This window comes from Rattus norvegicus, chromosome 10 (genome assembly GCF_021556685.1).
Source record: "Rattus norvegicus strain SHRSP/BbbUtx chromosome 10, alternate assembly SHRSP_T2T, whole genome shotgun sequence".
In the NCBI taxonomy this organism is placed as follows: Eukaryota; Metazoa; Chordata; class Mammalia; order Rodentia; family Muridae; genus Rattus; species Rattus norvegicus.
The window spans coordinates 101563537-101588972 of record NC_141543.1 but is presented as its reverse complement, the minus strand read 5'-3'; the positions used below and the strand labels follow the sequence as shown (position 1 = coordinate 101588972).

Genomic DNA, 25436 nt, shown 5'->3' with positions numbered 1-25436 from the left:
GCTAGAGATGTGAAGCTAGCTCAAAATTTAAAACAAGGCAGTTTGGATAGAAATATATGTTAACACAGGTGATTATAAAATTATATATATATATATTTAATATGAATCTGTGTTTTTCAGAATAAGTGGTATTCAGAAAGCCTATAGGAAGAAGAATGAGACCGTGGAGGCTTTGAGAAGTAAGTAGCTGGCCCGGGATTTAGTCCATAGCATCGCAGTACAGGTGGAGAACCCGTCTGCATTGTCGTTGTGGAAGTTAAATCTACCTGTTAAGATGTTCTGTCTGTCTCCCATTATAGATACTGTATGTGACTAATGTTGATAATAAAATCTACCACATGGAAGTTACAAAGCCAGAAAGTAGTATCTGTTGACATGAAAATACCTAGCAGTTTGAACCAGCTTATATTATATTCTAGATTGGTTAATATTATATTTTATTGTATATATGTATATATGTCTTATTTACCTCGTAAGATTTGTGTGTGTGTGAGGTCTGTCTGGAGATGCGGTACATTTAGCAACGGGTCAGTATCTTCCAGGATCTGTAAAACACGCTGACACTGTTAGTTCATGTGACTGTGTCCCGGGAGGGTCCAGTGGTATGCTAGTATGGTTTTATTTTACATCGGCCCATTAAATAAGGCTCCTTATCATCTCTTCATTGGGCATTTGAATATTCTTTTTCTTAAAAAGTACCTATTTACATTTTTTATTTTTTATATTTTAGGCTCATGGCCTTTGTTAGATAAAGGAATTCAAATATCCTATTCCAATCTGAAGCCTGTCTTTTGGTTATAAATAATGTGTTTTGATGAGCGTAAACAAATTCTTCACTTAAATTATACCCAATTCCCGAGTGAGTCTCATCATTTCTGGCTACAGTGCCATCCATGATAAATGGTTCTTCTGTTGTTTTACTTAACACTCAAGGTTATCTATGATCTCCAGCATGAGCTGCTCAACTGGAAGTTATTGCCAAGAAGCAAGAGAAGGAATAAGAGATACTAGGTTGTGAGGGAGCAGATGAAGTGATCAGTGTGTGCAGTGCATATAGTGGAACTGAAAGTGTGTTTAGAAAGGTTTGGCATGTAAGATAATAGAAAAATCATTCTGTGCCAGTATTCCACCAGCATGGAATTGACAATTAAATAAAAACATAAAAATACTGTGTACTTCTAAGACTCGTATCTTAAAAAGTACAGATTATTGTTGGAGAGTTTAAGAGCTAGAAATACCATGTTTAAGGGTTGGAAGAACAAATGTGTGCATGTAAATTCTATCCATATTTTGAAGATTTGCACTCAGACAAAAGTCTATTAGATTTTTTCATTCGTTTTGAAAGATGGATTCTGAAATTATATACAAATGCAAATGACATAGAATTGGCAAAACAAATGTGGAAAAACCAACAAATTTGGAATTTAACATGACGTTGTTTCAGGATTTCATATAACTGCTATAGGAGTCAAGACTGTAATTTTGGCTTAAAAGAAACTGAAAAATCAGTGAAATAGAGAAGACAGAAATAATATTATATTTTTATGAATAATTAATTTCCATTAGAGTTTAAAACAAAACAAAAACTATAAAACATGACCTGCAATCCATGCTGAGCTGTAAAGAAAGACGAGTGGAGATGAGTCATACAACTGAATACAGAATTTAAAGTGACAAGAAAACCCAAAGAATGAAAAACACGACACATATCTTGAGACTCGATTAAACAAAGGTTTTATAGCTATGGCTCCAAAAGCATGAACTGTAGTTGATTGAAAATCAAAGTCTCCTGCTGCTTGTAAGACACTGCTAAGGAAATAAAAATGTCCTAAGTTTGGAAGAGACATGTGTAAATCCCGTGTCCAAGAAGGCACTTGTTTGTATAATGTTTTAAAATGCGTCAGAATCCAGCAGTGAGACAAGAGCAGCTCGTGTGTCGTAGTTGTTACTGTGGTGAGTACCGTGTGCAGAAGCAGCTTGGAGAGGAAAGGGTTATTTCATCCTACTCTTCTACCTTACCTAAGGAGTCAGGGCAGGGATTCAGGCAGGGGCTGAAGCTGAACTGTGGAGGACACACATACCGGCCTGCTGCCCAGGGAGCACTGTCTTATTTCCAGAGGACCTGGGTTCAATTCCCAGTACCTACGTGGGGGAACAGTCATCTGTAACTATAGTTACAGGAGGTCTGACACAGATGCAGGCAAACATCTGTACACACAAAATGAAATTAAAAGTGTCACACGTGGAGCCTTTCTGTCCTCTTAACCTCTTAGCGTTTGGTGTCAATTCCTTGCTTGGTTCTTTTTGTTCTACTTCATGTAGCTTCTCTTCAGACACCTTGGTGAGGTAAGTTTTTGTATTAATTTCCTTGACAACTCCTTAGAAGTCAGTACACAGAAAACCTTCAAACATTTTGAATATACCGTAATTCTTACTATCAGAGCAAATCAGTAACAGTTTTTACATTTCCTGCTATTGACATCACTGACTAGTCCAGACCACTTAATCTGCTTACACTGTGTTGCTAACTTTATGCATTGAAGTTTGTCTCCTTAAGACGTGTGGAATTATGAATTCTTTTATAGAGCTGAACAGTTAACATAAAAATTTGAGCTTTATTTTTTCCATGAAATAGATTTGTCGTTTGACATCTATGAAGGCCAGATTACTGCTCTGCTGGGCCACAGTGGAACAGGAAAAAGCACACTAATGAATATTCTGTGTGGACTGTGCCCACCTTCTGATGGTAAGAGTTTCCTCACTTGAGAAAAAAGATCTCCCTATTTCTTTAGTGTTATTAGGAATCACAGTATGTAGCAATTGTTGTCCTCTATGTGTAGCAGTCATTTAGGTCAGTAATTTGGAATAGCCTTTTCTATTTGAGGAAGTTTTTGCATACTATATACACTTAATTTTAAAAAATAAAAAACTGGTTTCATGATATTTATTAAAACAAAAAACTATAATTTTAAACTTTATTTACATTTAAAAAACTTATTTTACATACCCACTTCTACCACATATTTATACGTGTACATATCTTTATTTCTTATTTACTTGGAAGAATAAATCAGTAACTAATTGGAAATTAAATTGCCATTGGAAAAACCACAAATATCTCCATATGCAGCCAAAGGAAAGAATGGTAACTACTAACACTGTGTTCTAAAATCAGACTTAAACGGCAGTACCTCAAAGGAATAGTCTTGGCCCGGGTTTATGTTCTAGGTGTGAACTCTGTGTGGGAGCCCCATGTGTCCACAACTACTGAGTAGTGTCAGTGAAATACACTTTGTCATAAAGGGGCCAGACTGTGTCGAGTCTGCATTTCAACTTTGTAAACGAGACTTCATTTTCCAAATTAGTTTGATTAGTTCTTTTTACTCGAGCTGTTCTGGGACTCTGGTCATAGCATCTTACAGCTTAGACACATGACTCAGAGTTCTCCATTCGTTGTCACATAGACTTAGTAGTCCTTAAGGAAAGCAGCCTGATAGTCAAGTTGCCTTTTGATTCAGCTGAGATAAGAGGCCTGGAATCGAAGGCATTATGATGATCAAGACGGCAGGACCACGCGGCCATTGTGTGTGATTATAGAGCTCTCCCACTGTCTCATAGTTGGATGTGGAAGGAGTTGGGCTGAATCTCGAACAGTCACTGCAGTTGTGTGTGTTCTGTGCTGAGCTTATAGTTCGCTGTCTCTCTTTCCACTCTGTCGTACGCCGTGATAGGGGAGGGAAATGAGGTGGGGATAGAACTGATGCTATCAACAGTGCTCTCAGAATGAGACTGTGTCTTCCAAATTCCTATCAGCTCTGGCTTTGCGTATGCACGGTGACACAGTGAGTCAGTTGTTAGGTACTTCAGAACATGGGTTTTTAACACTCTATGTCTTTAATGTAAATGTAAATGTTTTGCTTTTAGGGTTTGCTTCTATATATGGACACAGAGTCTCTGAAATAGATGAAATGTTTGAAGCGAGGAAAATGATTGGCATATGTCCACAGTCAGATATGAACTTTGATGTTCTGACAGTAGAAGAAAATTTATCAATTTTGGCTTCAGTCAAAGGAATACCAGCCAACAACATAATTCAGGAAGTATGTTATTCATATATAAGCCGTCACTGTATTTCCTGTACATTAATATGCCTTATAGTAATTGTACAGTAAATATGCTTGAAAATCTAAGCATAAAGAGAAAATATGAAGGATTAGATGGATTTGGAGTGCACACATTAGCACATGTGAATGATCCTCTGTTCCTCCTGAGGGGATGTCTTCCCCTCCCCCCTCCCTCCCCCCTTCCCTCCTCCCCCTCCCTCCTCCCTTTCCTGTCCTCTGCCCTCACCCCTGTCACTCTCTGCCTCAGCACACACAGAACCTTCGATACTCACCAGCAAGGCACAAAATCAAAGCAGACTTTTCTCTAAGAACCTAGCTACTTACTATTTTCAAAATTATATATAATATTTGAAAATTAAGCACATTCTCATTTAACATTTTAAAGTTGATATTAAAAATAATTTTAAAATTATACTGCTTACTTGATGCTTAAAAATTACTTCAAAGCTTAAAATATGTAAAAACTAATTTTGATGACTATGAAAATGATATGATTGTTGATTGAACATTATTCACACTTTACTTTTACAGGTACAGAAAGTTTTACTGGATTTGGACATGCAAGCCATCAAAGATAATCAAGCGAAAAAACTAAGTGGTGGCCAAAAGAGAAAGCTGTCTTTAGGAATTGCAGTTCTTGGGAATCCAAAGGTAAATTCAGTGTTAATTTCATTGATGAGATCACTTTAAATAATATTCGATTAGAGATGTGGCTTAGTGGTTAAGAGTACGGGCTGCTCTTCCAAGGGGACCTGTGTTCAATTCCCAGAACCAGCATAGCAGCTTAAAGCTGTTTCTAAGTCCAGTCCCAGCAGGACTGGAGTCCACCAGGGATGCATGCAGCGCATGGACACATATACACGCACAGTGCTCATGTGCATAGAAATAAGAAATTTAAAAAGTTAGACTGAGACAAAATAATGGTTAGTTGAGTTATTCGCTGTCTGGTGCAGGGACTCCACTGTGTCTCTTTTATGCTGTTCTCTGGCTTGTAGACCCAGAAGCAGCCTCACCTTCCACACACTGAAAAGCTCTGTGTGCTTGCAGGGGAGAGCCCATGCAGACCACTGCCTTGCTGTGCTCCTCCCTTCTGCTGCAGCATGGGGTCAGGGTGGGGGCTGGCTGTGTGTTCATTGGAGTGCCTGCCGGCACCCTGTCTGCTTTCTAAATACAAACAGCTTGAAGCCAGCTTAGGCGGCAGTGCCTATAATGCAGCACTCAGGAAGCTGTCGGGAGGGTCGTGAACTCAAGGCCGTCTAGGCTGTATAGTAAGACTCTTATTTTAATAAAAAGTGCCCCTCAAAAAGTATCGGGAAAAAGTTCTTCCCCTAGCCAAGAACCCATCGCGTGCAATGATAGAGAACGTCTGTCTCTACAAGTCAGTCGCTCCACTTGCAGGTCTAATTATGTTTAGAACAGATTTAGTATTTTGTCATTTTGTTGGTCTGATTGTTATACCAGTGTCTTCTATATAGTAACCAAGGAAAAGATTCACAATTTTAAACATTTATACAAACTTTAAGAGAGATTTTTGAGTGAAAATATTAACTTGAAATAGAGAAAATTTCCAGTGTGCACATACATTTCAGTATTTTGATTTCCTTGCCTTTTTATCCCCGGCTCGCCCAGATCCTCCTGCTAGATGAGCCGACAGCAGGAATGGACCCCTGCTCTCGCCACATTGTTTGGAATCTTCTCAAGTACAGGAAGGCTAACCGAGTGACAGTCTTCAGCACTCACTTCATGGATGAGGCCGACATTCTTGCCGGTGAGATGTTTGCCTTACTTTTAAAAGATAAGGGAGACAAACATGAACATGCTAAATCCTGGGGAACAAATAAAGAATTATTTAATGGTGTATATTCTAAACAAAATGTTTTAAAAATTTAAAATTATAAATTTTTATATTTCTGTGTTCAGTGTTTTCCAGATCCTGTTTCAGTGATTTCTCAAAAACTCATACAAGAGTCCCTTATCATCATACTCACTGTATACTAATTTGTTATTGCAAAAGGCTATGAAGCAAAACTAGCAAAGGGCTAAGTCACGAGAGGCAGACGTCTAGGAAGCCAGGCACATGCTTTCCAGAGGCCCTTAATTTCCCCATGATTTACTTGTTAGCAAATACAAATGAAATATTGTCTGCTAGTTCATTAGAGACTCAGTGTCCATAATTCCTGTGTGTACTGGTTCATAGAGGTGCTCTTCCAAACACAGCACAACTCCAGAAGGAAAGGAAAGCAAGCATTCAGCATAAACTTGGTTTTGACACTAACCAGAACCTTCTCCCATTCAGATTCCCAGTTGCTAGTCAAGCGCCAGCTTTGTAAGTAGATCATTCTAGATAGCGCTCACTGGTCTGTTAGCCATTTCTGTGCAGTTTTGTGTATGTGTACGTTAACACACACACACACACACACACACACACACACACACACACACACACCCAGGACAAGAGTTTGAATCACTGTAACTTCTTTTTCTAGCTGATCGTATAGGATTAAATGGATAAGTCACTTATGTCTTCAGTCGTATCTATATCAGAAAGAATTTAGTGAGCTAACATCTTTATTTTGTCATTATGTCTCCTTTCTTCGGTCCATCTGGTTATAAAGGAATCATGAGAACTCTTGGATTACAGGAAGGGTCTGAGCTATTTGGAGTGTGTACTCTGGAGTCAGGCTGCCTGACGACAGTTCTTGGCTTCGCTGTGTTAGTAGCTGTGTGAAACATGTTTAAGCAATGTGGATTTGTCTTCTCTCCATGTTCTCATCGGATAGAATAAGTGATGATATTCTGCTGTCTTCCTTGTAAGGTTATCACAATGATTAATGATAGAGAACTTAGATGCACGCTATTGTTAACTTAGAAATTGAAATGTGAATTCACTCTGTAGACAGGAAAGCTGTCATATCACAAGGAATGCTGAAATGTGTTGGTTCTTCAATTTTCCTGAAAAGTAAATGGGGAATCGGCTACCGTCTGAGGTAACTAACGCTTGTTCTTCTGTTCCCTTACTCTGTTTGTCTTCGCTTAGCCTACTGTACTGTGTCCAAGGCTTGCTGTAGCGTGCCTTAGGCATGCTTAGTGATAAGTTTAGAGCACTGAGAGCGTACCCATTGTTTGGTGACTAATCACGGTCCTGGCTTTGACTTTTCTAGCATGTATATAGACAGGTACTGTGCCACAGAGTCGCTCTCGTCGCTGGTTAGACAGCACATCCCTGCGGCCGCTCTGCTGCAGCAGAATGACCAGCAGATTGTCTATAGCTTGCCCTTCAAAGACATGGACAAATTTTCAGGTATTTTATTCTCACTTTCTTGGTTGAATAGAGCTTTTGTTTTGGGAATAGGTTTTTCTCTGCCTGTTTTGATTATTTCTCTATGTAATAGTCTCAGCTGGCCAGAGTTTGCAGTTTTTCTGCTTAAGCTTGTCTTCGTACCTGGAATACTGTACACTAATATGTATGATTTTTGTTTCTGTCTTTTTACAAAGAGTACACAACTTTCATTTGTTATTTTAAATACTTAAGGGAAATAAAGAGAAATATGTGTATGTTGTTAAGAAAACAAGAAAATTGGGGTGGGTTTGGTGGTGCCTGTCTATACCATAGCAGCTGGGGGACAGAGACAGCCAGAAGATGGTTATGGATGTGAGGCCAGTCCAGTCTGCATAGCAAGTTCCAGGCCCACACAGCCACTTCACAATGGGAGCCCTGTTCCGAAGCCGGCAGAGTTGCTCGTAGTTTTCCTAAGGGCGAGGTGGTGTGTGTGTGGTTTTCCTGAGGGCAGGGTGGTGTGTACGTGGTTTTGCTCTTTCTTTTTGTCGTTGCTTACTGTATATGTGTGTAGGGAGGCTGTTCATGTGCTTTCAAATAATTTCTAATTTCAGAATAAGTTACATAGTAATTATTTTAATTTAGAATTATTTTGTTTAAGTGCTATAAAATATTAATTTGAGTTTAAAATACATTAAAGTTCTAATTAATATTTTTCCATAAATATAATTTCCATGGCATTCTGTGCAATTTATAATGTTAAAAGTATTCTGACAGCAAAATCTTTGAGTACCGCTATGCTGGCTAAGTAAATTTAGTCCTTCCTTCCTTCCTTCCTTCTTTCCTTCCTTCTTGTGTTGTGTATTTTTTGTTTGTTTGTTGTTTTGGAGATAGGATCTTAGACTACAGTGCAAGCTGTCTGGCTGTCTTGGAACTCACCATGTGGTGTGGGTTTGGCTTAATTTCCTAGCAGTTCTTTTGCCTCAGCCTCTGGAGTGCTATGAGCACAGACGTGAAGAGCCTGCCTCAGACCCATTCTCCAATGGCATTTCAGACTTTGTATTAGTTGAATGGCATTGTAGGTCAATTTATGTTGATTTCGTTTTAAATCATGTGTGTGTGTGTGTGTGTGTGTGTGTGTGTGTGTGTGTGTGTGTGTATGGGTGTTTGCACATGAGTACGGGTACTTGGGGAGGTTTCTCAGAGCATCAGATTCCTAGGAGTTAAGGCAGTTGTGAGGCACCCCACCCTGGGGATGGGGAAGGACATATAAGGTGCTCTTAATGACTGTACCATCTCTCCATCCATCCATCCATCCATCCATCCATCCATCCATCCATCCATCCCATGTAGAGAGTCCTGTATCACTTGACCTATTTCTCCTTTCTTTCAGGCTTGTTTTCTGCTCTAGACATTCATTCAAACCTGGGTGTAATTTCTTATGGTGTTTCCATGACGACATTGGAAGACGTGTTCTTAAAGCTAGAAGTTGAAGCAGAAATTGACCAAGCAGGTAAAAGTAGAACTAAAAAGATCAGTTAATGAACTGGACAATGCAAATAATTATGTAAGTAAATGAATTAGCTATGCACGCATGTGAAGTCCGTGTTGACGTCACGTGGCGCCAAGGATGGAAGTAAATGGGTAATTGAAGTATTGCTAACGTGGGGGATTGCAAAGGCAGTGACGTGATATTCTTGGAAGGTCTTACTGTCAGGGATGGCTTTATTGAGGTGGCTGAACTGAGATGCGAATCACCAGAAAAATTTACGTATGCCAAACATTTTAGGGCAAAATGTACTAGATAAGAAAGTTTCCACTTCTCAGGTGTTGAGACATAATTAGATGTCTTTGAGGAACGCAGGCCCCCATGGTGGGAACCATGATGGAAATAATCGGTGTTGCTATCAGGGAGTAGCCAGAGGGCTGGGTTGGGTTTTGCCTTTGAACATCTGAAGAGCTTCCTTTAGTTGTGAGTGCAGTGTCAAAGGTCTAAGGAAGGACTAACTTGGTAATCTCTGGCCTGTTTCTAGTGAACACTCTCTTGGCTGGGAAGGTAGTTCCACAGTAGAGGTCTTGTCTGGCATCTGCAAGGCTGGACTCATGTTTAGCATTGGAAGACATTTGTGATTCTGGAGTGATAGCCGCAGTGTGAAGGATAAACAGAAGGTCAGTCAGGAAACTCGTGTGTAAGATTGGGCTTGAATTCGGGTGGCCGGACAGTGTGCACACAGTGCACTTGTACTGTGGATCACAGCTTGTTAGGAAGGGTCAAGAGTCATTCTCAAGTTGTTGATTGAGAACTCGATGTAGTTGCCACTTCCTAAGAGTAGAGGAGCAGCCTTACAGAACGGAAGGATGTGTGTTCGCCTTCACTGTCTGACGTGGATCAGAGGCTACGTGAGCTGTAGGGGCTCAAGCTAGAAATCCTGAAGTCACAAAGATGCTGTTATGGAGATGGGGAGGAGCCCTTGGATGGGGAGAACAGTCAGTGGGGGAGGGGACCCTGATGTGAGCAGCAGGGAGAAAAAGAAGGGCTGACAATGTGAATTTTTCTTCACAAAAGAACAGAGAAGCAAAATGATAGTAAAAGCTGTCTTTGGTGCAAGAGAAAGTGGACTCTTGATTGTCAGATACACAGAGTAAAACAAGGAAGGGAAGAATTTGGAAACTGGAGCTGAGAGGCTTGGTGGTGAGGAATTCAGTGGTGACCTTGCTGGGAGCGTCTTGGGTGGTGTGGCCAAGAGCAAAGCTGGAGCTGTGGTATGTCGGATGAGACAGTGAGCTGAGAACTTTGTGATGAAGCTTAGCACGTGTTCAATGTCCATAGATGATGCCAAGGTGTGGAAGAGTTCCATTTTGATCCACATCACATCCAGATGTGTTCTGTAACGTTGATGTGTCTTAAGTTTTTGATCTTTCTATTTCAAACATTCCAAAGTGTTTTTTGTTTGTTTACTTTTATTGGCAAATAGATTATAGTGTATTTACCCAGCAGCCACGGGAGGAAGAAACAGATTCAAAGTCTTTTGATGAAATGGAACAGAGTTTACTTATTCTCTCTGAAACCAAAGCTTCTCTAGTGAGCACCATGAGTCTCTGGAAGCAGCAAGTATCTACAATAGCAAAGTTTCATTTCCTCTCACTGAAGCGAGAAAGCAAATCAGTGCGCTCTGTGTGAGTATAATTACCATTCTCCTCGGAAGGCCTGTCTTTCTGAGGTTGCAAATAGAATTTGCTCTCCAAACATTTAAATAATGACACGTACACAGCTTTGTACTCCTGAAAGATTACATGACAGTTTGACAGTCACAGTAACTTTATCACACATCCATGGTACTTTCACCTTTTCATTCTTATCATGTCTCTCTGTCTTCTATCTGTCTGTCTGTCTGAGACAGAGTCTCACTGTGTAGCACTGGCTGGCTTCCTCCACCTGTCTCTCTCTGCCTCCTAGATGCTGGGATGAAAGATGTGTGCTTTTATGTCAAGCTCTACCCGTTTTTCCTAAACTGGCATTGTCTCATCTCTAAAATCATGAAGTAACAAGTAATATTATCTAATGTCTAGTTTTTGAGTTATTGTCAGTACATCTAAATTTTTATTTTGAATTTAAATAATTTCATAATGTTTCTATCCATTAAGCTTTACAACTGTTTTTAGTAAATAGCAAGAAAGTTAAATTTATCCCTCTTTATTAGATGAAGAAAGTTGAACCATAAAGTTCTATAGCTAGTGAACCTAGGATGTAAAGAATTCTCCAGATCATTTAGTCTCCCAGTTCATATCTCTTCTCCTCAGCTCAGAATGACTGATGGAAAGTAGCATCCTGCTACATGTACCACGTGTCTCTCTTTTTAGAACTAGAATGATTGTAGGAATAAAATTTTATAAGAAGAACATTCATACATATCTGAAACATTCTGGAGTTACTTGAGGTTTTGACCAAGTTCATTTAGTGAAAAACAAATGCTAGTCAGGTATCTGATTGTTTCTATGTAAGTTGTCCTGAAAAAGTTTTAAGTCAGTGTGTTTTAATTTATTTAGTTGAACATCATTTTGCTAAAGCATTTTCTGAAAACCAATAAAAGTGGGTAATACGGTAATGTGTGTGTATATGTATATGTGTTGACAGTATATTATATGATAGAGATTGACAGCATCTCAGTGGAGTAGTAGCAGCCAGTGTAATCGCACTGTGGTAAGGATGACTGTTTTCACTGTAGCCCTGTCCCTGGGTCCGATGCTTGTCCCAGCCCTGATGTGGCACTTTCTCCTGCATAGATCAGTGGCACGAGCATTCATGGCCGTACCGCATTCCTTAGCAGTGACGCTTATATGTAGTTTAAGAGTAAATTTAGGGGTTAGGGATTTAGCTCAGTGGTAGAGCGCTTGCCTAGCAAGCGCAAGGCCCTGGGTTAGGTCCCCAGCTCCAAAAAAAGAAAAAAGAAAAAGAGAAAAAGGAAAAAAAAGAGTAAATCTAGTCTATATGTACTTTTCTAACTTTTCCTTCTCTACCTCAAATTTAATAACCTTTACATTTGATATTGCATTTCGTTTCCTCTCCAATATTATTATCAGGCCATTTTTGGTAAATTTTTAGGAAGGTTTTATTTTTCTTTGCTTTTTGTTCTTGTTTTGTGGTTTTGCAATTGAGTATTGAATCGATACTAACGTGAGGGAAGATAGCTAATAGATTTGTATGTTGATGTATATTAAGCTATATTATTTTTTCCTTTCAGGTTGCTTCTGCTTTTAATTTTTTTTGCAGTTCAGATTTTTATGTTTTTGGTCCATCATTCTTTTAAAAATGCTGTGGTTCCCATCAAGCTCGTTCCAGACTTGTATTTTCTAAAACCTGGAGATAAACCTCATAAATACAAAACAAGCCTGCTGCTTCAAAATTCTACTGGTGAGAGCGTGTGAAGGTCTGTGAGTGTGTGTTGGCGGTGGGCGGGGCAAGGGGTAATGCAGCTCGGAGACTGGGCTTTTAGACCTTTTAAAGATAAAGCATGACCCATTGTAAAATTAAATGAAATATTTACCTATTGACCTTGAATGATAGCAATTTATACTACTTGCAGTTATTAAATTCTTTTTAAAAACAGTAATTACTGGCATACTTTATCTCAAAGTTTATGATGGGCTTAATGAATTTTAGAGTGTGTAAGATTTTCTAAGCAAGAGTTTATAGTATGTAGTATTTACACATCTTCATTGAGATGCTAAAAACTCATCAAGAACTATTGAAGAATTCACTATAAATTAAAAAGAAAGCCTTACTTACATATAAATATCTACAACCAGCCAGGCGGTGGTGACAGTGCTTAGGTAAGCAAACATCTGCGAGTTTGAGGCCAGCAAGTGTGGTTAACAGAGTGAGTTCTGAGACAGCCAAGGCTAGAAACCCTGTCTTGAATAACCAAAACCAGAACCCAAAACCAAAAAAAAGCACCAAAAACCCCTAAAGCAAACAAGCAATCCCCCAAAAACCAAACAACACAAAACAAACTACAGCTGAATATCTTAAGTTTGCAGTTAATAATTTCGTATTTACTATTTTTATTCATGCTTTATAAGTGACAAGAGATTTTTTCATATTTTTATGGACTTGAGCTAATTTTAAATTAAGATTCTAAGTTTTTAAAAATGAAAACTTAGTAAAGAATCATTCATTCATGATCAGCGTTCCTATAACATCTGCTTACATAATAGCCTGTGGCCTGAAGACTATTGTAGAAACTATTTACTTTTGCAGTCATTACAGTAAAAATACAGTGCCGAGTGTGATACATGACCTTGATATTTTCTGGAAAGATGGATTTAGCAACAAAAATTTCTCCAATTCAAAAATATTTTACAGTTTACTTTTTTCATTTAGAAATCTTATCTTTACTTTAAAATGTATTTTGCATTGCTAAAATACAGTACTTTTGTGAGATCTCATACTTTTGAGTTTTTATGTGTATCTAAAAATTATATATGTATCTCAGTCTTTCTGTTCTGTTTTCATTTCTTTTCCTTTGTAGAAATTCTAGAATCTTCATTGTTTGTCTCTTCTGTTACTTTACATATTATTGTTTCTTGTTTTTGGAACAACACTGCCACTGCTGGTCCAAAGTGAAGCATGTATGTGTGTATCCACACATGTATTTAAGACATGTCTACATAATACACAAGCACATACTGAATATTTTCTTACCCTTCTTTGGAGCATAAATCACATAGTTTCTTCCCTTGTACCGTAGCTGTTTTCTCATCTACATAGCCACTCTGGTAAAGTTAGGAGACAGGTAAGGTTCTGGTTAGGAGAAAGTTTTGCGTCAAAAGCACCATTCTTTCTGATGTTCAGGACTGGTACTCGGTCTGCCCTGCCATTCTGTTCAGTTACTGAGTGCTTGGTTTTGTGGGAGTTGGGTTTCTGTGAGTCACATTGTGTTTTGTGATGGTGGAGCAGGACCTCTCCACTAATCAGACATGATGCTATGCAATTAAACGTGAACAGGAGTCAAGCGTTTTGGAGGGGAACATTTGAAGAATGTAGGTAGAAGACTGATTTTTCTGCTTAGCTACTTTGGTATAATTAAAATTACCAAATAGATCATCTTTACTTTTTAGTCATATTTCATGAAAACTTTATACTGTTATTAATATTTTTGTAGGCAGCAGGTAAAATTTACACAATACTGTGTGCCAGGTTTTGTTTATGACACTAATTGTCATAAACACTGTACTTAGGTAGTCACACTTCTTCCTCCTTGTCAGAGGAGGAAGCTAGGATCTAAGTATCATTGTGGCTTGTTGAAGGACGTACGGTGTAAGTTGATACAGCTTGGATTTGAATCTTGGCCAGCTGACTACAGTGTCTAAGCTGAAGAGAAAGGGTCCCCTTGAGTGACCACTCTGCTAATGTTACTAAAAGTCTCTGGCTGTTTCTTACTTAAGCTGATTTCTATTATTCTTATTTTTCAATTACAGATTCAGATATCAATGATCTTATTGACTTTTTCACACAGCAGAACATAATTGTGGCCATGTTTAATGACAGTGACTATGTGTCTGCTGCTCCTCATAGTGCGGCTCTCAATGTGGTGCAGTCAGAAAAGGTAAGAGTGCTCCATGTGCGTCCTCATCTCACAGTTGGAAGGCACTAACACGGTTGTCCTGAAATTAATTGCCGAACCCATCCCATTAGTCTGCTTTTAGAAGTAACTGTATTAGATGTGATAGCTTTTATGCCCTGGTAAGTGACCAGTAAGCATTTTTGATTTTATTTTACATTATATTTCTGCTAAAATTTCTGCATATTGCAAGCCAGGTTATCTTTAGCTATCACTATTTTTCCTATCACTTGTTGAAGCAGTTTTTTATAATATCTAGTAAAATTTAATTAATGAAATAATTAATCCAATAAGGTTAGTTTCCAAGAAAAGTTTGGCCCTTAGCAATATTAGTATGCTTATGTCAAGTATGTAATAACTCTTTTTTTTATCTTTGTGGCTCTTTACAATGATTCTTTTCTTTTTTTTTCTTTATTAATTTGAGTATTTCTTATTTACATTTTGATTGTTATTCCCTTTCCCGGTTTCCAGGCCAGCATCCCCCTAACCCCTCCCCCTCCCCTTCTATATGGGTGTTCCCCTCACCATCCTCCCCCCATTACTGCCCTCCCCCCAACAATCATGTTCACTGGGGGTTCAGTCTTGGCAGGACCAAGGGCTTCCCCTTCCACTGGTGCTCTTACTAGGATATTCATTGCTACCTATGAGGTAGGAGCCCAGGGTCAGTCCATGTATAGTCTTTGGGTAGTGGCTTAGTCCCTGGAAGCTCTGGTTGCTTGGCATTATTGTTATAACTCTTCTTTTTAATTGTAGGACTATGTTTTTACTGCTGTTTTCAACAGTACTATGGTTTATTCTTTGCCAGTAATGATGAACATCATTAGTAACTACTATCTCTATCATTTAAATGTGACTGACACTATCCAGATCTGGAGTACCCCGTTCATTCAGGTAAGCAAGCATATGAAAGAGGGATCTATCTGTGGAAATCTTAATGTTAAAAATTGAGGTGGGGAGTTTAGGAGTCTCCAAGATTACCTGGCTTCAAGACCAGAGCAGCTTTATTTGATGCTGATAGATTTGCAAAACAACGATGTATTAATTGTAGACAAAAAATGAACACTGTTTAGTATTTGTGTGTGTGTGTGTGTGTGTGTGTGTGTGTGTGTGTGTGTGTGTGTAATCTAGTTAGATAGTGAAAGACATCTCGAGTCACCTAGACAACCATTTTTACTAAAGTATCAAATGTTGAAGACCGGAGGCAGTGAGACAGTGACATAGTATTTCTGTGTCATCTGATAAGATAGTAGCCAGGGCCAGGGTGCTTATTAGACAGTGGGTTCTGTTTTCATGCAGAGTGCCTTCCCTGTTTCATAAGTGTGCCATCGTACATAACAAGGGTGAGGATGAGTCCAGGATTTGCTCCTCCAGTGCTTGCTTACGCAGCATGTCCAAGACACTGGCTTGGTCTCCAGCATGAAGAGCAGGGTAAAGGGGGGCAGAGATGGACTTGTTGAGGGTGGGGCTAATACAAAGGCAGCCTTCGCTTCAGGCATTTGGAGTTCAGCTCCTTACTGCACTGCCTGAGAAAATTAGCTGATTCCTTGACTCCTTAGGATGACAAGGGACATGGAGCTGTAGGCATTAAAGTCACCTTTGTCTGGGAGTCCTTGACTCCTTAGGGTGACAAGCTTGGATATAGCTTTTCCCCAGGGGAAGGAGGTCCAGATCCTGTTTGATGGAGCCAGGAAAGTCTTCACACAGTCAGTGAAAACACCAAACACCGTTCCTGGGACTTTCTTATTATGTCTGGCCACTGGTGGATATGCTAACTGTATATCTCACTTATTAATTAGTGGCAGAGTTGGTGATGTAATCCAACACGTCTGTTAATAAGTGTTGTTATTTATTCTACCCCTGCCTGTGGTAGATATCATCATTGCTTAGATCCTTAGAGATTTAAATGCTCTTTCAGGATGTTCTAAGGTATTAAAGTGATTCTCAGATTCATTTTCTATTTTCTATTTGTCTTTCAGGAAATTACTGACATTGTTTTTAAAGTTGAGCTATATTTTCAAGCAGCTTTGCTTGGAATCATTGTTACTGCAATGCCACCTTACTTTGCCATGGAAAATGCAGAGAATCATAAGGTAATTGGTCATGTAAAAAATTACAGGTGTCAGGTTCTGTCCAGCTTGAGGACCAGAGTCCAGTCCTTGGAACCCACACATGGAAAGAGAGAAGTGATTCCTCTAAATTGTCCTCCCACATCCACTCATGCCATGTACACGGGGACACAGAGAAGTAAATGTAAAGAAATTGTTTTTCAATCTAGCTAAAATAAATAACTAGGAGCTGGAGAGATGGCTCAGCAATCCGGAGCACAGGCTTTCCCTGAGGAAGCCCCCGGTTCAGTTCTGAGCATCCACGTGGCAGCTCGCAGCTGCCTGTGACTCTAGTTCCAGGGATCTGTACCCTCTTCTGCCCTTCATTGTCCCCTTCATAACCATCACTCACACATACACACATACGCGAATAAGTATATATCTTAAAAAATAAAATACTGGGGCTGGAGAAGTGGCTCAGTGGTTAAGAGCACTGACTGCTCTTCCAGAGGTTCTGAGTTCAATTCTCAGCAACCACATGGTGGCTCACAGTCATCTGTAATGGGATCTGATGCCCTCTTCTGCTGTGTCTGAAGACAGCTACAGTGTACTCAATACAGAAAATAAATAAATCTTAAAAAAATAAAAACAGTTACAGGTATCAATTCTGCTAGTTAGAAGGGTAAAAATAAGCTGTTTGCCTCATAGAAAACTTTCAGAATATTCAATTTAGAGAGTTTCTTAGTTATATTTCTATTGCTAGGATAAAACACCATGACCAAAGCAACTAGGGTTAGGGAGGGTTGGCTTATAATCCAGACAGCAGCCTATCACTAAGGGAAGTCGGCAAGGAACTGGAGCACAGCGAAGGAACATAAGAGCAGGAACCAGAGCAGAAATCATGGCGGAAAGCAGCCCACTGCCTGGTTCCTGGCTGGCTCTTGGCTGGCTCACTTTGTTTTCTTACACCATAGACCTGTTCTCTGTTCCTGTGATTTGTGTATTTCAAGATCATATACATGTAATCACAGTACACATTTTTGGGGGGTTGGCTTTATTTTTACTACTTTAACTTCCTAGTGTTTCTTGAAATTCATGACATTTGTGTCAGGAGACTCAATAGTCTATTTTCTTTTATTACTGAGAACTATTTGAAGATACGGGTGTATTATAGTTTGTATAGTTTACTTGTTTAAAATCATCTGGACTGTTGGTAGGTCTCACTATTGTGAGTACGGTTACTATGAATGTTTGCATGCGGGTGTGTGTATGAATACTAGTGTTTACTTGTATGAATGTCTGCACTGCAGGCCTGCAGTACTCACAGATGCCCAAAGAGGGCGTCAGATTCTCTGAGGCTGGAGTTGCAGATGGTTGTGAGCCCCTACGTGGGTGCTGGGAACCAAAGCTTGGGCCTTTGGGAGAGCAGCCAGTGCCCATAGCCTGACCTATCTCTAGCACCCTGCTTCCTCCTCTAATCTTTGTGTCTTGTTCCCGTCTCTCACTCTACGCCCTGCTCTTTGATGTAATACTCTTAGTTAATATGAGCAGGTAGTTTAGACGTGGTACAGATCACATGAATAGTATTGTTAGGTATCAGGACTTGGGAGAATTTTTACAAAAAGTAAGTAATGAGCGCACGAGAAGGAAAATTGATTAAGTTCTAATATGCATGAAAACGCCAGCGTGAAACCATGCATTTATGTACGAGGCAATTATTTTAAAAGTATTTAAAATGTTTTCAAGTGTATTTCTTTGCACCAAGTTTCACCCATAATCTGGGGTTCTGTGCACATGCAGAGGGTGTTAGGCAGTTTTTTAAATACTATGTTTAGCAGTGTTTTTATTAAAGGTAGACGTTGAGCATGGGAATCCTTTTCCATTTAAACTTATCTTCATTTACTTTTGTATAGCGTCATATGACTGTGCTTGGCCACTCATCAGTGACACATCCATCATTTCTATGCTATCTTTTGTCTTAGTGTATTTTATTCTTAAAAATGCTGTTGACATTGTGAAATCTCACAAGTGAACCCGACTAAGGGCTAAAATGAATGCATGGAAAGTTACTTTTTGTTTTGTTGAATAGAATCAAAAGTTCTACAATAATTGACTTGCTTTTTATTTGTAAAATGATTAAGGTTTTAATAGTTTCTCTTTCTTTTTTTAGATCAAAGCTTACACTCAGCTTAAACTTTCAGGTCTTTTGCCATCCGCCTACTGGATTGGACAGGCTGTGGTGGACATTCCCCTGTTTTTTGTTGTTCTGACTTTGATGCTGGGAAGTTTATTTGCCTTTCATCACGGACTGTATTTTTATCCTGTAAAGTTTCTTGCTGTGGTAAGTTCACATCAGTTGTGCTCATGGACTTTATAGTTAAGTATTCCTTAAAATCTATTTACATATGAACATGACAGCTGTAATCTGAATAACGTGTGTATGAGCTTCTTAAAACAAAATGAAGCAAAAGGCTTTTATTGTATATGATACATGTTATTCAATTTATATTACAAGTTTATATAAAAAGAAAGCAAATCACCATTTAAACATAACCCTGAAGCTGTGCTGGTCTTTCCAGTAGACTAGGTGCTCGCACCAGGCACCTAAATATAGCCATCCTTCCATCTTCTCATGCCTAAATATTTTACAAGAAAGGACTAGGCTTTGTAAAAAGACTTGATTTAATTAATTCGTGTGAATGGGTGTCACAGATACGTATGTGTTTATATGTGCTAGCCAGGGCAGTCAGGGGTCCTATCCCTCAGAGCTGGAGTTACCAGCATTTGCAGTTTGCCTGTCTTGTTACGAGGGTACAGAATCCATATGCCAGTTCTCAAAGTTGCCTGGTTCTTTTTTTTTTTTTTTTCCCCGGAGCTGGGGACCGAACCTAGGGCCTTGCACTTGCTAGGCAAGCGCTCTACCACTGAGCTAAATCCCAACCCCTGTTGCCTGGTTCTTAACCAGTGGGCCATAGCGAGAGCCCAGGGAAACGAAATCCTTTCTCTTAGGTTTTAAGTTTGTCTGCAAATGTGAAAGAAATATATAACTGACATTTGTGATCTGTGGAAGTTTTAATTAAGAATCCTTTGGTTAAATGTCTTTTTAATAGAAAAAAAGCAAAGCAGCACAGAGCCACATAAGAGGGTGCTGGGTGCAAACCTCACTTTGTGAGAGATCATTTGTATTTGACACATTAATTCCCACCCTGTAAAATAAACATGGAAGTTACAGTAAAACCAGGCGTGGTCGTGTTTGCCTTTAATCCTAGCACTTGAAAGAAAGAGGCAGACAGATCTCGTGAGTCTGAGGCCAGCCTGGTCTATGTGGTGATTTCCAGGCTAGCCAGGACTATATTATGAGACCCTGTTTAAAACAAAACCAAAAACCTAAACTAAAACAAACAAAAAGTTATACTGTGATGTGTTAAAATGATTGATAAGTACTAGAGAGATGGCCCAGCAATTAAAATAATTTTGTTATTTTTGCAGAGGATTTGGGGTCAGTTCCCAACACCAACATGGTTTCTCACAATCATGCATAACTCCAATTCAGAGGGATCTGACGCCCTCTCCTGACCTCCATGGACACTAGTCATGTACACGGTACATACACGGTCCATGCAAGCAGGGAAAGCACCTCATGTGTTAAAATAAACACGTCTAAAGGCTTCGGAGCATGGTGGCTTGTGTGTGAGCAATGGATAGCTGTAACTAGCTGCAGTGGTTTGAATGCTAAGAAAGTGAGAGAGTGTTTTACTTGGTATAAAAGATTACAAGTAATATGCAACCTAAATTACTTGGTGTTGCATAAAACGTTAAATTAAAACATGACTTTTATTGGCTTAATAGAGCTGTAGATTATAACTATTTAAATTACTACAATGACAGTTTTGGGAATGATTTGTTGAAAATGAAATTTGATAAATACAATTACTTAATATTTTAATATTTCTGAGATATTTTACGATGTTATTAAGTGCTCATTTTTATAGAAACGTTTCTGACTTACAGGTTTTTTGCCTCATTGCTTATGTGCCCTCGGTTATTCTGTTCACTTATATAGCTTCGTTCACCTTTAAGAAAATTTTAAATACCAAGGAATTTTGGTCATTTATCTATTCTGTGGTAAGTCACACTTCTATATTATTTCAGCTTTTCAGATCAGCTTAGGTAGAAGTCAGGCACACCTTGGCGCTGGGGCACAGGGCTGGGGCACAGGGTGTGGTGGCTCTTCCATGGTGGGCGCCTTGATCTTCCTTCTCCTCATCTCCTCTGCGAGACGCTGCTCACAGTATTTACAGCCAACAACCCCTGTCAGCGCATTGCTGCTTCCTGGCGTGGGACCGTCTCCGGGTGCCTGGTTTATTTGAGGATCAAAGGCCTAGTTGGAGGCACTATTTGTAAATAAATCTATGAGAGATTTGCAAATACTCCATCACCTGTTTTCTCCTGTCTCCTCTTTAGACAGCATTGGCTTGTGTCGCAGTCACGGAAATAACTTTCTTTCTGGGGTATGGAGTTACGGCTGTTTTTCATTACACCTTCTGCATAGCCATCCCAATCTACCCGCTCCTGGGTTGTCTGATTTCTTTCATAAAGGTATGTCTAGTGGATGTTTCAGAAAGTCTAAGGTCTAAATATACATTTCTTAATCTTTAATGTCTTAGTTCTTGTACTGAAAATAGCAACAAATAAGATGATCTGCTAATGCTTGATCATAAAACCAGCAGAGGGATTTAAAATAACAGGAGTTTTCAAGTCTGATTTCCAGTTGTCAAAGGAGAAAAACTTAACAGTCACTACATGGTGTCTGATGCTCAATTTGATATGCATAATTTGATGTATGATCGGCTTTAGTCAGTTCTATATTGAGGAATTCCTCAAGGATTGACTACTGTATTATATATAAAGTGATGAGAGAAAATTGAGTGTAAGAGATCCCCCACCCAGAAAAACATAAAGGAAAAATTCCGTTTAGTTTTGAGCATAGATAACTCAAGATATTTCCACTTTATTAGGAAAAAAATAAGTAGTTGGTAGGAGTAGGGGCGACTATGAGCAAATGATATTGTATGAAATTCTCAAGGAGTTAATACAAAGTTTATATTAATTAACCAGTAAGTTTGTACTTTGATTGCTAGATAATCTCCCCACTTTGGTTTAATATGTCTGACTATACTTGCCCCCAGAGACATTTTTAGCAAGGAAGATTTTAAGCTAGATATAACACAAGATATAGCTTATTAATAGTAACAACTTATGTATAGAGGTCACATATTTATGACTGAAATATATTAAACATTTTAAATCCAAATATTTGTGTATATATATAATAAAAATGTTTTGTTGTAGGGTTCTTGGAAGAATATACCAAAAACTGAGAATGCCTACAATCCCTGGGACAGACTTTTAGTTGCTGTAATCATGGTAAGAAATAAAAAACCTATTTTCCTGTGTTCATGTGTCCTCATAAGAGTATTAGTGGGGCTGGAGGGATGGTTCAGTGGTTAAGAACAGCGGCTGATTTTCCAGAGGACCCAGGGCCAATTGCCAGCAATTACTTAGCGCCTTACAACTTAACTCCTGCTGCAGGGGATTCTACGATCTCCTCTGTCCTTTACAGACACCAAGTGTTCATCTGGGATACAGAAATTAACAAAGGAAACAAACTAAAAATCCGCATACACATAAAGTAAAATTAAAAAACTAAAAATAGGGGTTGGGGATTTAGCTCAGTGGTAGAGCGCTTGCCTAGGAAGCTCAAGGCCCTGGGTTTGATCCCCAGCTCTGAAAAAAAGAACCAAAAAAAAAAAAAAAACAAAACTAAAAATAAGTGCAACTGTTACAGGTTGAGGACATAACTCAGTTATTAAGAAAGCTTGAATGCTTGTCCAGGGGCTGGAGAGATGGCTCAGCGGTTAAGAGCACTCATTGCTCTTCCTGAGTTCAATCTCCAGCAACCACACGGTGGCTCACAACCATCTGTTACAGGATGTGTCTGCAGACAGTGACAGTGTACTCAGGTACAGTCAATGCGTCTTTGAAAAAGGACGCTGGTCCAGTATGAGGAGCCATTGATTTAATCCTGAGTTCAGTCATGGCCAGGGTAGCCTGTGGTCCAGCACTAAGTAGGCGGAGGCAGGCCGCTCAGAAGCATGAGCTCGTCCTCAGGTTCCATAGCACAGGATAAATAGCCCTGTTGGGGCACCGGGGGAGGGGAAGCCCTTGGTCCAGCCAAGGTTGGACCCCCAGTGCAGGGGAATATGGGGGGGCAGTAAGGGGGATGAGTGGGGGGGGAGGGGAAGGAATGGGGGCTTATGGACAGGAAACCAGGAAGGGGAATAACCTTTGAAATGTAAGTAAAGAAACATATCTAATAAAAAATTAAGGGGCTGGGGATTTAGCTCAGTGGTAGAGCGCTTACCTAGGAAGCGCAAGGCCCTGGGTTTGGTCCCCAGCTCCGAAAAAAAAAAAAAAAAAGAACCAAAAAAATTTAAAAAAATAAATAATTTTGAACACTAACTTACACATATACCTACTAATTTTATATGCCCTTGAAATATTTTGGTGCTTTCCAAATATTAGAAGCTATTTATCACATCTGTTACCATATATTTATACATTTTAGTATATTTTATGTAAATGATTCAATAATTTTTTAAAAAATATTTGTAATTGAAATAGAATTATCACTCGTTCACTCACTCACTCAAAAAAAAAAAAAAAAGAATGGCTTGGTTGTCAGTGTTGTGATTATCCTGTTAGGTATGGCACAAGCCCATAAGTTAAGTGTGTTATGCTAGTGAATCTGCATTTTTGTAGTAATACCTTTATTTTCCAACTATCTCCACTACCATGCTACTAATTCTGTTTTAATAAAACTGGCTTCCTCCAAGGAAGAGCTTAGCCTTTTATTGTTTGTGAGACAGGGTCTTGAGAGCTCAGGCTGGCCTCGGTCTTATGATCCTTCTGCCTGAATTCTTTGGTGTTGAGGTTAAAGCCAGTGACAGATTCCCAGCTAAGTTTTTATCTTGATTATATTTGTAAAACTGACAGTAAATGAATTTATAGGGGCGGAGAATATGGGAAGAATTGATTTATGGAAAATAACGTTACTTTGTTAGTGTTAAAGTATACGGCTGGGGTTGTAGTTGGTGGAATAATAAAAGCTCTGTGTACCTGAAGCCCTGAATTCAACCTCAAGTACCAAGAAACTAAACAAGACACAGTACTTTTAAATGTCTTTATTATCACAAACGTAAAGCAGTTGGATTTTCCCCTGGTCATGGTAAAGAACTTGAGTTATGTAGTCCTGGTTCTGTGGGAAGAAAAGATGATTTAGTCATGAGCTGTTCCTACTCTTTCCCTAGCCCTACCTGCAGTGTGTACTGTGGATTTTCCTCTTACAACACTATGAGAAAAAACATGGAGGCAGATCAATAAGAAAGGATCCGCTTTTCAGGTTAGTTACAGAATTACACATTATCATTTTAAATATCAATATAATTTTAAATGTGTCCAGCACTTTAAAGTAACAGTATCCATCTATTAGCAGTAACTTTCCCACAGACTTTCCGTGCCTTTAAGCCCTGTGCTACCCCTAATCTATATTCATGAAGTTTGCCTGTTCTGAACATTATATATATATGACATTATATATATATATGAAACTGGGGTTTCATATATATACATATATATATGTATATATATAACGTAGTCTTTTTTTACTTCATTCTTATGCGTACTATAATATCTTTCTTTTTCTGTAAACTAAACATTAATGTGCAGTGTCCTTCACATGTTACTTGCATGTTCGTTCTGAGTAGTTATATAATACATGAAAACATTGGTTTAGGAAAGAAGACATATATTTGAAACTAAAGACCGTGGTTCTATTAGGAACTTTAAGTGAACTTAAGTTGAATAGTCACCTGCTTTTTCCTGTATTGGGCACATTAATGTTTAAAGAAGTCAGATTGTGAGGATGTGACTTATTCACTTTTTATTACATTAATATTTATTTTGTATCTATATGTACTTTTCAAAAATTTTTTGTTAGATATATTTCTTTACTTATATTTCAAATGTTATTCCCCTTCCCAGTTTCCTGTCCATAAGTCCCTATCTCCTCCTCTCCCCCTCCCCAAGTCTTTCTTCAGAGACTTGAAGTTCTTGTCATACAGATCTTTCACTTGCTTGGTTAAAGTCACACCAAGATATTTTATAATATTTGGGACTATTGTGAAGGGTGTCATTTCCCTAATTTCTTTCCCAGCCTGCTTATCCTTTGAGTAGAGGAAGGCTACTGATTTATTTGAGCTAATTTTATACCCAGCCACTTTGCTGAAGTTGTTTATCAGCTTTAGTAGTTCTCTGGTGGAACTTTTGGGATCACTTAAGTACACTATCACATCATCTGCAAATAGTGATATTTTGATTTCTTCCCTTCCAATTTGTACTCCTTTGACCTCCTTTCGCTGTCTGATTGCTCTGGCTAGGACTTCGAGTACTATATTGAATAAGTGTGGAGAGAATGGGCAGCCTTGTTTAGTCCCTGATTTTAGTGGGATTGCTTCAAGTTTCTCTCCATTTAGTTTAATGTTAGCTACTGGTTTGCTGTACATGGCTTTTACTGTGTTTAGGTATGGGCCTTGAATTCCTATTCTTTCAGGACTTTTATCATGAAGGGTGTTGAATTTTGTCAAATGCTTTCTCAGCATCTAATGAAATGATCATGTGGTTTTTATCTTTCAGTTTGTTTATATAATGGATCACGTTGATGGTTTTCCGTATATTAAACCATCCCTGCATGCCTGGGATGAAGCCTACTTGATCATGGTGGATGCGTTCTAGGATTCGGTTTGCAAGA

The 25436-nt window shown here is 38.9% G+C and overlaps 1 protein-coding gene across 1 annotated transcript in view; it reads left to right on the top strand.

Annotated features, from left to right (window-relative positions):
- The window catches only part of Abca5 (ATP binding cassette subfamily A member 5), a 68394-nt gene that overhangs the window by 27922 nt on the left and 15036 nt on the right, over positions 1-25436 (top strand). The window contains 18 exon segments of the mRNA NM_173307.1: positions 121-179; positions 2636-2746; positions 3925-4100; positions 4656-4775; positions 5754-5892; positions 7021-7111; positions 7286-7425; positions 8795-8914; positions 10377-10578; positions 12144-12313; positions 14380-14507; positions 15276-15413; positions 16499-16612; positions 18738-18908; positions 20579-20692; positions 21032-21166; positions 21920-21994; positions 23938-24029. Of these exon segments, the coding sequence (NP_775429.1) occupies positions 121-179; positions 2636-2746; positions 3925-4100; positions 4656-4775; positions 5754-5892; positions 7021-7111; positions 7286-7425; positions 8795-8914; positions 10377-10578; positions 12144-12313; positions 14380-14507; positions 15276-15413; positions 16499-16612; positions 18738-18908; positions 20579-20692; positions 21032-21166; positions 21920-21994; positions 23938-24029 (2295 nt within the window).